General features: G+C 53.5%; 1 protein-coding gene across 2 annotated transcripts in view; it reads right to left on the bottom strand.

Moving 5' to 3' along the window:
• NOS2 (nitric oxide synthase 2) overlaps positions 1-13,340 on the bottom strand; it is a 44,706-nt gene that overhangs the window by 13,728 nt on the left and 17,638 nt on the right. For both annotated transcript variants that reach the window (XM_078373998.1, XM_054256185.2), the window contains 10 exons: positions 12,312-12,474; positions 11,431-11,522; positions 10,458-10,599; positions 10,189-10,328; positions 7,819-7,993; positions 7,628-7,729; positions 3,459-3,653; positions 2,303-2,385; positions 1,467-1,611; positions 105-209 (listed from right to left, as the gene is read on the bottom strand). In XM_078373998.1, coding sequence (XP_078230124.1) covers positions 105-209; positions 1,467-1,611; positions 2,303-2,385; positions 3,459-3,653; positions 7,628-7,729; positions 7,819-7,993; positions 10,189-10,328; positions 10,458-10,599; positions 11,431-11,522; positions 12,312-12,474 — 1,342 coding nt within the window. The remainder of the gene's footprint in view (positions 1-104; positions 210-1,466; positions 1,612-2,302; positions 2,386-3,458; positions 3,654-7,627; positions 7,730-7,818; positions 7,994-10,188; positions 10,329-10,457; positions 10,600-11,430; positions 11,523-12,311; positions 12,475-13,340) is intronic.

Below are 13,340 nucleotides of genomic sequence, written 5' to 3'. Positions count from 1 at the left end.
CCATAGAACATGCTGCATCCCCAGACCCTTTCCCAGGTCCTCCTGCATCCTACCGTCCCCTAGGCCGTCTAGACCTCAGGCCACCCAGACCTCAGGTCACCCACCTCTCCGTTGCTGGGGCAATCTCCGTTCCCGAACGTGCTGGTCACCACCAGCAGCAGCCGCTCCTCCTCCAGGCAGCTCAGCCTGTACTTGTCCATGCAGAGAACCTGGATGGCACCCAGGTGGGCATCAGCCCTCAGCTCCCAGTAGGGCCCTTCCTACCCTGCCCAGACACTCTGGGCTTCCTCCCTCACCTCCCCCAGGCCAGGGCTCTTGTGCTCATCTGTCTCTCCAGTGCCCAGCACAGGCCTGGCACAGCAGAGGTGAATGAACCGATTTGAATACATCATCCTCAATTCTCCTTACCCGCTCACGCCCTGCAGCTAACCTGTCAACAAGCCCTGAGGCTCTGCCTCCAAAATACTGCCTATCCCATGTCCAAATGTCTCCCACCACACCCACTGCTATTTGCAATTCTGTGTGTGTGGACATATTTCTACGAAATTGGAATGAGCAGGTCACAGCCGTCCCTGGAGGGAATGGCCAGGGAAATGGGCCCTCGCCTTGCTGTTCTACCCAGGCCCACCCAGCCAAGGATGGGGGTCCTGCCACCAGTCTCCTGGCAGTTCCAGACTCCTGGGAGCCGGCAGGTGAGGACTCAAGAGTGTTTTCCGTGACCTGGCTGACCTGGTCATCAGTCAGCCTTGGCCTCCACGCGGTACAGATCAGAGCTCATCCCATCACGGCATCACACTGGCCTGTGCCCTGAACTCAGGGTCACATCTGTCCCCCAGAAACCGGGCGACCCTGGAAAACCCATCAGCCTGTTTTATGCTCAGGCTCTTCCTCTGTGGTTAACAATGACACTGAAGCCTGCTTCACAGGGCGCTGGGAGGGGAGAGTGAGGTGTATGCTGCAGAGCTCCCGAGGGCAAGGCCTGGCACTGGGTCACTTCAGATCCTCCGAGCCGGGGGCTGGCCCAGCATGTGGCAGTCATTCCCTAATAATTGGATTTTATCCAAAGGTGCTGAAGCAGGGGATATGGCTTAGACAGACCCTGTGGGGCATTTTTAATTTGTCTGAGCTTAGTCGTCCCTTGCCCCTTTCACATGCAGCACTGCCTCCTGCAGAGCAGGTGTTCGGTGAGCCTGAATGAAGTTCAGCTAGAGCAGCTGATGTATATCAAGGCCTGGATTCACCATGAAAGTGTTTCTCAAACTGCGTTCTCCAGAACACCACGAAAAACTCATCCACTGTGTAAGTCTGGGAATCCCTGCGCACAAGTCTATCCTCTTGCAGATTTATGATGCACAAGAGCACATCCAAAGCTCTGAGACATCCAGGAGGGGAAAACCGTTTTAACCTTTCCTAGACTCCTCTGCACACCAGCAGAGACAGCAACAGCCATCCCGTGGAGCCGATACCTTGGGGTTAAAGGCACAGCTGAACAAGGCCCCCAGGTCCCAGGCCAGCGCCTCTGATTTTCCCGTCTCTGTCGCAAAAAGGATGGTGACTCTGACTCGGGACGCCATCGTCTTGCGCATCAGCATACAGGCAAAGAGCACAGCTCTGTGGGGACAGACAGACAGACAGGTGCTGTGTGCTGAGTCAGCCTTCCAGAAGAAAATGGGGGTTCAGGGGAATGGGAGGGGACAGCTTTTAAAGTGGGGCAGGTTGCGGAAAAGCAAGCTACATTCTCACCAGCCGCCCACTGTGACGACGCACCCTTTTCCTCCCCTTATCCACTATGAAAAGTCCCTCTGGGAAAAGGGAGGAGAGAAAAGGTTGGGACAATGGCAGTGGGGACCCTTGGAGTTGGCGACTGGACCTTGGGGAGCCAAACTCCACAAAGAATATACATTCCCCGGCCAGGTGCAGTGGCTCCCATCTGTAATCCCCACACTTTGGGAGGCTGAGGCAGGAGGATCGCTTGAGCCCAGGAGTTTGAGACCAACCTGGGCAACATAGCGAGACCCCATCTCTACAAAACATAAACAAAATTAGCCAGGCATGGTAGTTTGTATCTGTGGTCCCAGCCACTCAGGAGGCTCAGGTGGGAGGATCACTTGAGCTTGGGAAGCAAAGGCTGCAGTGAGCTGTGATCGGGTCACTGCACCCCAGCCTGGGTGACAGAGTGAGACCCTGTCTCAAAAACAAAAGCAAAAAGAATATCCATTCCCTGCCCTGTGAGGCCTAGAGTCGGAGGCTGATTGGAAGGAAGGGACACAGTTCACACATCACCACTAGCTACTCCACTCACTTGACCAAGACTTTCAGCGGAATCTCTCTTCTCTTGGGTCTCCGCTTCTTGTCCTGCCAGTCATGGGTTTTCCAGGCCTCTACCTTCAGAAAAGAAGGAAGATATGAGCGCAGGGTGGGGTCCTAGTTCGGCTTGGCTTGTGGATGATGGAGTGGTAGAGGACCCTTCACACCATCAATGAACTGGTGAGAAGGAGAGAAGGCTGGTCTGTACCCCATCCCTGTCACTGAACCCTGCAAGAGAGGGCTGTGGCTGCGTCTCCCCCAGAGTTGCCGCTCCAATGCCCGGCATAGCACCTGCACATTGAAGGGTTGGTTGACTCTTATTCTCATTAGCATCCTTCTGGAAGGAACAGGCTGTGCCCCCTTTTGCTTTTAGCATCTTATTACCTGGCAGATGACATAATGTACAGTCCCTACAAGACACCTTTGAGAGCAAGAGGTGCTGCTACTACAACAGGCAAGTGACCAGGACATGCAGGCACCCACAACCACCTTTCAATGGAGGAAGCTCTTCCTGAAATCTAACCCAAATCCTTTTTGGCACAAAATGAACTCGTCTCAGTAGCTCATGGCTACTGAATGCACTCTGGGTTGGGCACTAGGCTGAGCTGTTCCATATACCAGCTCTGCGATCCGCACAACCCCTTGGCATGTAGGGAAGCCCATCCCTTTTAGTGATGAGAAGATCAGGGCTCAGAAAGGTGAAAGGACCACCCAAGACCCTATTGCTAGGAAGTGGCAGAATCAATAGCGTCTGTCTCGGCAGCCAATTCCCTCAGCGCTCTGCTTCTGTGGAAGCAGGTGTAATGACAGAACCCCCCCCAACACCGCCTGAGCCACAGGCCACTAGCGGTGCAGCAGAAGACACTTCCTTCAGTGCCACACTCTGTGGAAACAGGTGTAATGACAGAACCCCCCCAACACCGCCTGAGCCACAGGCCACTAGCGGTGCAGCAGAAGACACTTCCTTCAGTGCCACTCTCTGTGGAAACACACGAAGGCTACTCAGCATCCTTGAGTAGGGCCTGGAAACCTTTCACAACATAACCCTGCCTCCCCTTGGGTCCTGCATGTGTAAGCATGAGGTGCACGCGCACACACACACAGCGCCACACCTGAACCCCCAGGAGGGAGAGGCCAGGAAGGCTCCTCACCTGATAATAGTAAAAAGGGGACAGGACGTAGTTCAGCATCTCCTGGTGAAACACGGGGGTGATACTCCCAGATATGGGAGGGACCAGCCAAATCCAGTCGGCCGGGCAGCCCCCGCGGGCCCGGTATTCATTCTGCATGTACTTCATGAAGGATTCTGCAGCTGAGTGGTGGTCCATGATGGTCACATTCTGCTTCTGTATCAGAAGGCAAGAAGGGGAAGGAGATGAGGTGTGAGGCAGTCGGGAGAGAGGCCAGTGGCTGCAGGGTTCCCAGGGGTGCCCGGGAAGGCCTGGCGGTCTGTAACATGGGAGGCCCTCTCCTTGCCTGCTGAGAGTAAACACCCAAAGGGAAGGCACTTGTGGAGCCTCAGAAGGAGTCCAAGAAAGCACATTAGCCGGAGTCAGTGCAGAGGTCCCAGGGGGGCCTCCCTTAATACTTTGGGGGAAATATCCATCCATGCCCACAAGTCTCCCAGACTCAAACCACAGCGCCTTTCAGCAAGTAAAGGAAATACCATCCCAGCCACTTATGAGTGGATAGTTCTAAGAGTCACTTCCCTGGGGTTGTAGCCTCCTCAGCCAAGAAGGAGCCAGACCCCTCCGTGGGGAGGTCTGAAGCATTAGGAGAACCGCAGCATATGGGAGGTGAATCACTCACAGTCTGAAATGATGAGCTGTGGGGTCTAACCCCATGGAATGGTCCAGTGAGGCAGCCACAGGCCTCTATTCAGTCAAGAGACATTCAGTCAAGAGCAATTTCTTTAACATAGTGGTTTAAACTCTGGCTTCTTATTCGCCATGTGACCTTGAGCTATCAGTTCTTTAATCTCCCTCAGCTTCAGTTTCCTCATCTGTCAAATTGGAAGGATAAGAATTCCTATAATGGCCAGATGCAGTGGCTCATACCTGCAATCCTAGCACTTTGGGAGGATCGCTTGAGCCCAGGAGTTTGAAATCAGCCTGGGAAACATGGTGAGATCCTGTCGCTATAACAGTTTAAAAATTAGCCAGGTGTGGTGGCACACGCCCTCTCAGATACATGGGAGGCTGATGTGGTAGGAGCATTGCTTGAGCCCAGGGGGTCGAGGCTGCATGATCGCGCCACTGCACGGGTGACAGAGCAAGACTTTGTTTCCAAAAAAAAACGTTCCTACATCATGAGGTTGTTGAAAGGATGCAATAAACTGGAATAAGCAAAAGAGAGTAAGTGCCGAATCAATGTTAGCTGCTCTCACAATTTCCGCCTGCCAGGCACTGCATAAGGCATCAGCGTTATCGAAGGGAAAGACAATCCCTTCTCTGCATTCGATTCTAGTCTAACTGGGGAGCCGAGGAAAATCAGTCATTTTCACAAGGCCTGCTAGAAACTCTGATTGAGGCAGGCAAAGGTGCTGGGAAGGCAGAGAGGATCCAATGCCAGACAGAGGCCCAAGGCTTGGGAATCTCAGGAGTAGCCCCTGAGAGGAGGGAGTCTTGTGAGAGGGGTACAAGTTGGTTGGGGGTGGAGGGCACTGCATAAGTCAAGGCAGGAAAGCACGAGAGGACCCACCTGGGATCAGGCCTGGAAGTCCAGCCATGCCTTGTAAAATTATATAGAAATATGTCAGTTACATATGTGTATATAAAAGCCCAGCTACCACTCGTATGGATGTGGGCTCTCATTCACTTATTCTTCCAAGACACAGTGACTCCTGGGTGCCAGACCAATTCTAAGCTCAATGGTAGCTAGGGATCGGGTGCAGTGGCTCACACCTGTAATCCCACCATTTTGGGAGGCCAAGTCAGGTGGATCACTTGAGGCCAGGTGTTCAAGACCAGCCTGGCCAACACGGTGAAACCCTATCTCTACTAAAACTACAAAAATTAGCTGACTGTGGTGACACAATCCTGTAATCCCAGCTACTCAGGAGGCTGAGGCAGGAGAATTGCTTGAACCTAGGAGGTTGCAGTGAGCCAAGATCACGCCACTGCACTCCAGCCTGGGTGACAGAGGGAGATTCCATCTCCAAAAAAAAAAATCTCAGTGGTTGCCACGATTGTGATGACAACATAATAAATAGTAAGAAAATCATTGTGTACTGACTATTCCCTGTGGGCTGGGCGGGACAGCTAAACATTTTGCATATGCTTTTACTTAACTCTTACAATCACCAGGTGAGGGAGGCACTGTAACTATCCCCATTTTACAGAGGAGGAAACTGGGCCAACTTCTGAAGTTTACCCTGAAGGAGGGTGGTGAGGAAATCCTGGAGACGCTCAGGCAATGGAAGGACACAGTCAGCCACAGTCAGGAGACAGCTGAGGCTCACGGATTTTTTGGGACGCATCCACATCCTGCCAGCATCAGGGCTGATTCTGGGAGTCCCCAGGAGTCAGGATGTGTGGGGTGAGGCCAGCCCTTCCGGAGACATCGGGGCGGGGGGATCTTCCTGTTCCATCTTCCCCTCCCCCGTCAAGCACAGGCGAGATCTGCTACAGGGTGACCCAGCTGTGGGGAACGGTGTGTGCTCATCTGTGGTCTGCTCACCACTCACATCCTTGGCCCAGCCTAGTACCCGGCACCAGGCAAATGCTGTGTAAAATGTTGCTGAAAGAATGAATGACTGCCCAGTGGTGGGGTCTCCAGGGTGTCTGTCAGCTTCATGGCAATGGCTGTGGCTTCTTAAGTAGTATCTTCTAGGATGTAGCATCCCAGGCCTCCTTCCCACAGGGAAGGGAAGTGTTTATATGAGTAAGAGCAGCAGATGGGCCAGAGGACTCAGCCCCACACAGGAGCCTACCAGGTGTGTGGGCTTAAGAGGAGGTGGAGGCCGTCATCACTCTCACACAGCAAGCAAGAGCAGCCACAGCTCATCAGTCTCTCCCAGCATCACCCATTCATGCAGGCATCGGACAAGGACTGAAGACCCAGTGCCAGGCCAGAACGTGGATGTGGCTCTCATTGTTCATTCTTCCAAGACATATTATTTTAACACCTACTGTGTGCCAGACACTCTTCTAGGCTAGAGGTGCAGCATCAAACAGAGAGACAAGGTCCCTGTCCCTCAGAGCTTATATACTAGTGGGGGAAACAAAACGATAAAGAAAACAAGCCGGCTCATGCCTGTAATCCCAGCACTTTGGGAGGCTGAGGCAGAAGTTCAGGACCAACCTGGCCAAAATGGAAAAACCCCATCTCAGTAAAAAATACATAGATTAGGCAAGCGTGGTGTGCACCTGTAGTCCCAGCTACTCAGCAGGCTAAGGTGGGAGGATCACCTGAGCCTGGGTGGTGAAGGCTGCTGTGATCATACCACTGCACTCCAGCCTGGGTGACCAAGTGAGATGACGTCTCAAAAACAAAAAAAAAAAAGAAAGAAAAGAAAAAAGAAAGTCAATGTCCTATATAATGCCAGGATCTGTATGATGAAGTCTTACGAAGAAAAACAGAATGGTTAAAAGACTAGCACAGAGAGATAGGTTGGCAGTGGGGTGAGGGTGTCAATTTACATGCCATGGTCAGGGAGGGCTTCTTTAAGGAGGTGGCCATTGAGACCTGCGTGAAGGGAAGGGGCCAGCCAGGGGATGATTTTCCCTGTGGTGGGAATAACGGGACGAATTCCAGCGTGACCAGAGGAGTGGCAGGGAGCAAAAGCCAGACTGGAGCAGCGGGCGGATGAGGAAGCACGGTGAGATCTCCACACAGTTTTGCTGTAGAAAGGAGCAGAAACATGGAGCAGAGGCTGGAGGGAGCCTGAGGTTTGGGAGGAGTTATGTGGTTAGCTATTCATTTATTGCTTTGAGATGGGGCTAGGAGAGCCTGTCTGAACACTGCTGGGAATGACTCGGCAGAGAGAAAGACACTGATGATACGGAGGGAGAAGAGGGAAATTTTCGGGAGTAAAGTCCCCGAGCGATTGAGAGAGGACAGGATTCAGTGTTCAAGGGCAGGGACTGAACAGTCTTGGGAGGTGAGGAGCTGCCTGTAGCTAGACGTCTAGAGTGAGCAAGCCGCTGACTTATCTCTGTATCCCAGCACCATGCCTGGCACTAACTGGGTCTTCCCACTTGTCTGATGCAGGCATGCACGAATGACTGATGTTGGAGGGGAAATCCAGCATCACACAAGTCTCTGGATCAGATGACCTTCTAACCGAAAAGTCTTCAGACTCACAAAACTCCAGACGTACCTGGAAACTATGGAGCACAGCAATGTTGATCTCAACGACAGCCTGGTCTTTCCAGAGCGAAGCCAGCTTGTGCGTTTCCAAGCCCATTCTCCTGCCCACTTCCTACAGAGGCAGAGTGACGTGGGAGAGTCAGTCTTGGAGCCACCCCCAGGCCCACACCTCCAGCCAGCCAGAGGGGCTGCCTGTGTTACCTCCAGGATGTTGTAGCGCTGGACGTCACAGAAGTCCCGGACTCCGATCTCTGTGCCCATGTACCAGCCATTGAAGGGGCACCCCGGGAACTCCAGGCCGCCCACCTCAAGTAGCATGTTGGCCACTGCAGGCAGGGCATACCACTTTAGCTCCAGCTCCCGAAACCACTCGTACCTGGGGGAAAGGCAGAAACATTTAACTTTTTTTTTTTTTGAGACTTGGTCTTGCTCTGTTGCTCATGTTGCAGTGCAGTGGCACATCAGAACTCACTGCAGCCTTTAACTTCTGGACTCAAGTGATCCTCCTGCCTCAGCCTCCCAAGTAGCTAAAACTACAGGCATGTGCCACCTGGTGGCTCAATTAATTTTTTCTTTCTTCTTCTTTTTTTTTTTTTTTTTTTTTTTTTAGACTAAGTCTCACTATGTTGCCTGGGCTGGTCTCAAACTACTGGCCTCAAGCAATCCTCCTGCCTCAGCCTCCTAAAGTGCTGGAATTACAGGTGTGAACCATCATGTCTGGTCGTGGGGGCTGCACTGTTGCCCTCCCACTGTCCCCACCACCTGCCCACCAAGAAAAAACCTTCAGAAAAAGAGTCAACCAAGGAAACTCCTTTCCAAGAGTTGATTTTCATCCTAGCCAGAGAGATGTATTGGACACACTGGGTGCCATTTACTAAATTATGCATTCATTCATTCATGCAAATATATGTTAAACATCAAGTATGCGCCAGGCTCTGGGATAAATACACAACAGAGCAATTAAGGACTCCAGTGTCAGAAAGCTGGGGTTCAAGTTCTGCCTCACCACTGACTAGCAGTGTGACCTTGGGATGATTTTTAGCCTCTCTGAGCCTCTGCATCCCCATCATCAGAAGAGAAATCATAGCACCAAATTCATGGAATTATTATAAAGTTGGTAATAGCACTCATTTGCATATTCATGTATTCCACAAATATTTATAACTGAGCACCTACTATGTGCCAGGCATCCTGCTGGCTGTTGGGTATATATTGGTAAAAGAAAAGAGCTCCACTCTCAAGGAGCTTATAGTGTAATGTCTAGACTCTAGATGATTATAAACAGGTAAACAAATACATAAGAAATAAAAACAAGATAACGTGTGAGACTGAGGGTAAGAGGGCCTCCTCTAGCTTGAGTAGTCAGCGAGCCTTCTCAGAGGAGGTGACATTATAGGAAATACCCTTTGATAAGAAGAAATGAGCGCAGAAAAATTCCAAGAAAAGGTCATGTCAGGCAGAAGAAATGGCGTGCAAAGGCCGTGAGTTGGGACTGAACTCAGTTCATTCAAGGGCCAGGAAGAAGAGCTCAGCCCAATGCCTGCTAGACAGTGAATCTCAATACGCAGAGGTATTTTTGCAATTATGAGAACCTCCTAGAGCAGGGGCTGGGCCGGTGGGGCTCTTGAAGTCACTGGAGCCCTGTATGTCCCCACAGCCAGGGGAGGGACCGCTAAGAGCATTGGCAGGAGAGCAGAAGAGGCCTGGGCTGCTCCTTTCAAGAATCTCACTGCATTCCTCTCCTGCAGCCACTGCTTCCTAAGCTCCTGGGGCCCCAACCGCCTACGCCTCTGCTTCCCCCCAGAAGCAACACGTTTGCCTAAGCCTGAGGTCCAAGATGCCCATGCAGAATTGCTACAGAATTTAACAGTGACAAACGAGTCCTTAAAAGCCAGTCCCCTGAGTGTTGCCCAGTGCTGGCTGGGCTTTAGAAGAGGTACAGGGAGGGGGCTGGGGGCTGGGGGCTGGAGCCTCACTTAGGGTCAGAGAAGGGCTGTATGTGGACTTGTCCCCACGCCAGCACCCTCAGCCCCTGCCCCCAGCACCCCCACCCCTGCTTTCAGCACCCTCGGCCCTGCCCCCAGCACCCTCGGCCCTTCCCCCAGCACCCTCAGCCCCTGCCCCCAGCACCCTCAGCCCTGCCCCCAGCACCCTCAGCCCCTGCCCCCAGCACCCTCAGCCCCTGCCCCCAGCACCCTCAGCCCTGCCCCCAGCACCCTCAGCCCCTGCCCCCAGCACCCTCGGCCCTGCCCCCAGCACCCTCACCCCTGCCCCCAGCACCCTCGGCCCTGCCCCCAGCACCCTCAGCCCCTGCCCCCAGCACCCTCACCCCTGCCCCCAGCACCCTCACCCCTGCCCCCAGCACCCTCACCCCTGCTTTCAGCACCCTCACCCCTGCCCCCAGCACCCTCACCCCTGCCCCCAGCACCCTCACCCCTGCTTTCAGCACCCTCGGCCCTGCCCCCAGCACCCTCAGCCCCTGCTCCCAGCACCCTCACCCCTGCTTTCAGCACCCTCTGCCCTGCCCCCAGCACCCTCAACCCCTGCCCCCAGCACCCTCAGCCCTCTTACTTGGGATGTTCCATGGCCACCTCAAGCACAAGGTCAGGTGGGATTTCGAAGAGCTCAGGGTCTCGGCCATTGGCCTGCAGGACCAGGGGCACCACATCGAAGCGGCCGTACTTGGGCTTCCAGCCCAGGTCGATGCACAGCTGGGGAACAAGACAGGCCCCGTGAATCTGCAAGCCTGGGCACCATGTCTCCTCTGGGCTCCACTCCGTCACTCGCTCACCACAGGGCTCCCTGCCCCAAGGGCTGGGGGCTGAGGCTGGGCTGGGTACCTGAGTGAATTCCACGTTGGCAGGGTCCCCTCTGATGCTGCCATCGGGCATCTGGTAGCCGGCGTAGCGGATGAGCTGAGCGTTCCACACCCGGAAGTCGTGCTTGCCATCACTCCGCTGGGGGAACACGGTAATGGCCGACCTTCCAGGGATAGGAACAGTGCTGTTTATCACTTGGCCCTGGAGGGGGCCCAATCATCCTGCACTGGCCCTACCTCCCCGTCCATCGTCCACCATACCTGCTCTGCAGCCCCTGATCCCGAGCTGATTGAGCTGGCCTCCCGACACGCCCTCTCCTCCTGCCCTCCCTTGAGTGGCAGGGCCCACCCCCTCAAGGGGGCCTTCCCATCCGCCAGGCAGGGTTAGCCGCCCTCCCGCAGTCTTTCGCTTGCTGCATGTCTCCCTCCTTACAGTCGAGTTAGCTGGATGCTTGTCTAGTGCAGGTCCTAGGTTCATGGGAGCTGGAACAGTGTCTTAGGGTCCTAGTCACTCTGCCTCCTACCCCCCATGCCCCCTCTCCCCCCTGCTCCCCCAGCCTAGTCCTGTATTGGGTTGCATTAGGTGGGCATTGAGTGCTTGCTGAACAAAAAAGATTAATGAATCGCCGAATGGGCTGTTCAGTCCTATTAGCTTTGACCTATTTGGTTGGGAGAGGAAGGCAACCTACTATCCCTTCTAAAAATGGGGAGCCCCAACCCTGAATAGTGAAGCAGTTACTTCTCAAAGATCCTCCATCCCCTCCAAACGGCTCCAGGTCAGAAGGAAACCAAGGGCATGGGCTGCGTATGGGAACTGAGCTCACAGGGGCTGGGCTCACTACTGGAGGTCCCTGAAGAAGCCAGAGTCTTTCTCTTGTTTCTTTCTCCCTGGTTTCTCCTGGAGCTGGAGATGCCTCCCCTAGACCCAGCAGTCTTTTGGCTGAGATTCTCAAGTACAGCGAGCCCCTCCACAGCCCTGGGAAAGGTGCGCCAACCTGATGTTGCCGTTGTTGGTGGAGTAACGCAGGTGTCTACAGATGTGTTCAAACATCTCCCGGGCGGTGGAACAGCTGCGGGCGTCGAAGACCTGCAACAGCCCACCCAGACCATGCCCATCAAAGACTGGGCAGACAGAGGCTTTGAGGCTGATCAGAAGCCAACTGGGACTCAACACCACTCACGAGAGTGCATCCTCTCGTCCGCACCCACCACTCTCATCTCATGGCTGCCCTCTGGGGGCGCACAGGCAACCCCACTCAGAAGACCCCAGCAAAGCCAGAATTCCAAGAAAATTTCTCAGCAAAGCCAGAATTCCAAAAAAACCTGACTTGAAAGCACCATGAATCAGGATTCCCACAGCCCCAGGCTAGGTCCTTTGCCACAGCAACACGTATTACACAGCCAGTCGGTTTCACTGGCAGTTCTAATCACTTTCTCTGTTCAAGTGCTTTTGATATTATCCTGCAACCAACGATTCTCCAACAAAAGGATGACTAGGAGGCTAGGCTAAATAAATGTTCTCTTGGAGCCAAGAGTTCAAACATCCGAGGAAAACTACATCTCTTGCAGCACCACGGCCTCAAGAGTAACAAAAACAAGGTGGTGGTTTAATTTGTTGATGGCGTTTAGTCTCCCGAATTTAACACAACAGAGAAGTGCGGGCACAGCTAGAAACCCTGGTGCTGAAACAGGATTCACAGCTTCTAGAGGAGGACCCTAGGGCCCCCATCGCAACATTCAGGAAGGTGAGGGAGGACCTGGGGCTGTGGCTTCGGTCCTGGGAGGTCTGGGCACAGCTGTGTGTGGCTGCTCCAAGCCATCTTCTCAGGGCCTGGCCACCTCCAGCTCTCTCCCGCTTGGGTCTCAGGAAGTTCACCTGCAGGTTGGACCACTGGATCCTCCCGATGCAGCGCGGGGCATTGCGCCAGGCCTGCTTGGTGGCGAAGATGAGCTCATCTCCCGTCAGTTGGTAGGTTCCTGTTGTTTCTATCTCCTTTGTTACTGCTTCCACCCTGGCCAGATGTTCCTCTATTTTTGCCCTGGGGGACAGGAAGACAGCAGGAAGATCAACAATGAGATGGCCTTACATGGGGATTAATTCAATCTACAGAAGCAGGAGCTGAAATAGGACATCAGAAGGGCAAGATGCCTCTCACCAGAGACAGCTCCCTCCAGGGCTGGCTTTGGGGATCCCACACCCAGCCTAGAAGTGCCCATGCTTCATGCTCTTGTCCCCATCTTGAAATTCTTCATCATCTTAAACTAAGGAGCCCACATTTTCATTTTTACACTGAGTTCTGCAAAGATTACTTAGCAGGGGCTGAGTCTACTCGAACACTGCTTCTTTTCAGGTGCTTTTTTCCTTAATCATTTTCATCTCAGTAAGGGGTGCAATCCTTTTCAGACACTTAAGAGCCTCGGAGGAGTGTCCCATCTAGCCCTAGCAACATCCCGCCTCTCCATTGGTCAGGAGAGTGCCCTCCTGCCTTGCCATGACTGAGAGATGACGAGCCAGTCCCTCCGAGGCAGCTCTGGTGTACTTGGTACCCACATGAGTCAGGCACTGGGTGAAGCAACTCGTAGGCAGGGTCTCACTGAGTCTGGGAGGGAGGTATTTTTGCATCTTTTGCATCTTTTTTTATTTTGAGACAGAGTGTCCCTCTGTCACCCAGGCTGGAGTGCAGTAGCACAATCTCAGCTCACTGCAACCTCCATCTCCCAGGTTCAAGCAATTCTCCTGCCTCAGCCTCCTGAGTAGCTGGGACTACATGCATATACCACCATACCTGGCTAATTTTTTTTTTTTTTTTGTATTTTTTAGTAGAGATGGGCTTTCACTGTGTTGCCCAGGCTGGTCTCAATCTCCTGAGCTCAGGCAATCCACCTGCCTCGGCCTCCCAAAGTG

The sequence above is a fragment of the Callithrix jacchus genome, chromosome 5 (assembly GCF_049354715.1).
Source record: "Callithrix jacchus isolate 240 chromosome 5, calJac240_pri, whole genome shotgun sequence".
Taxonomy (NCBI): domain Eukaryota; kingdom Metazoa; phylum Chordata; class Mammalia; order Primates; family Cebidae; genus Callithrix; species Callithrix jacchus.
This window is presented reverse-complemented; position numbering and strand designations above follow the sequence as displayed.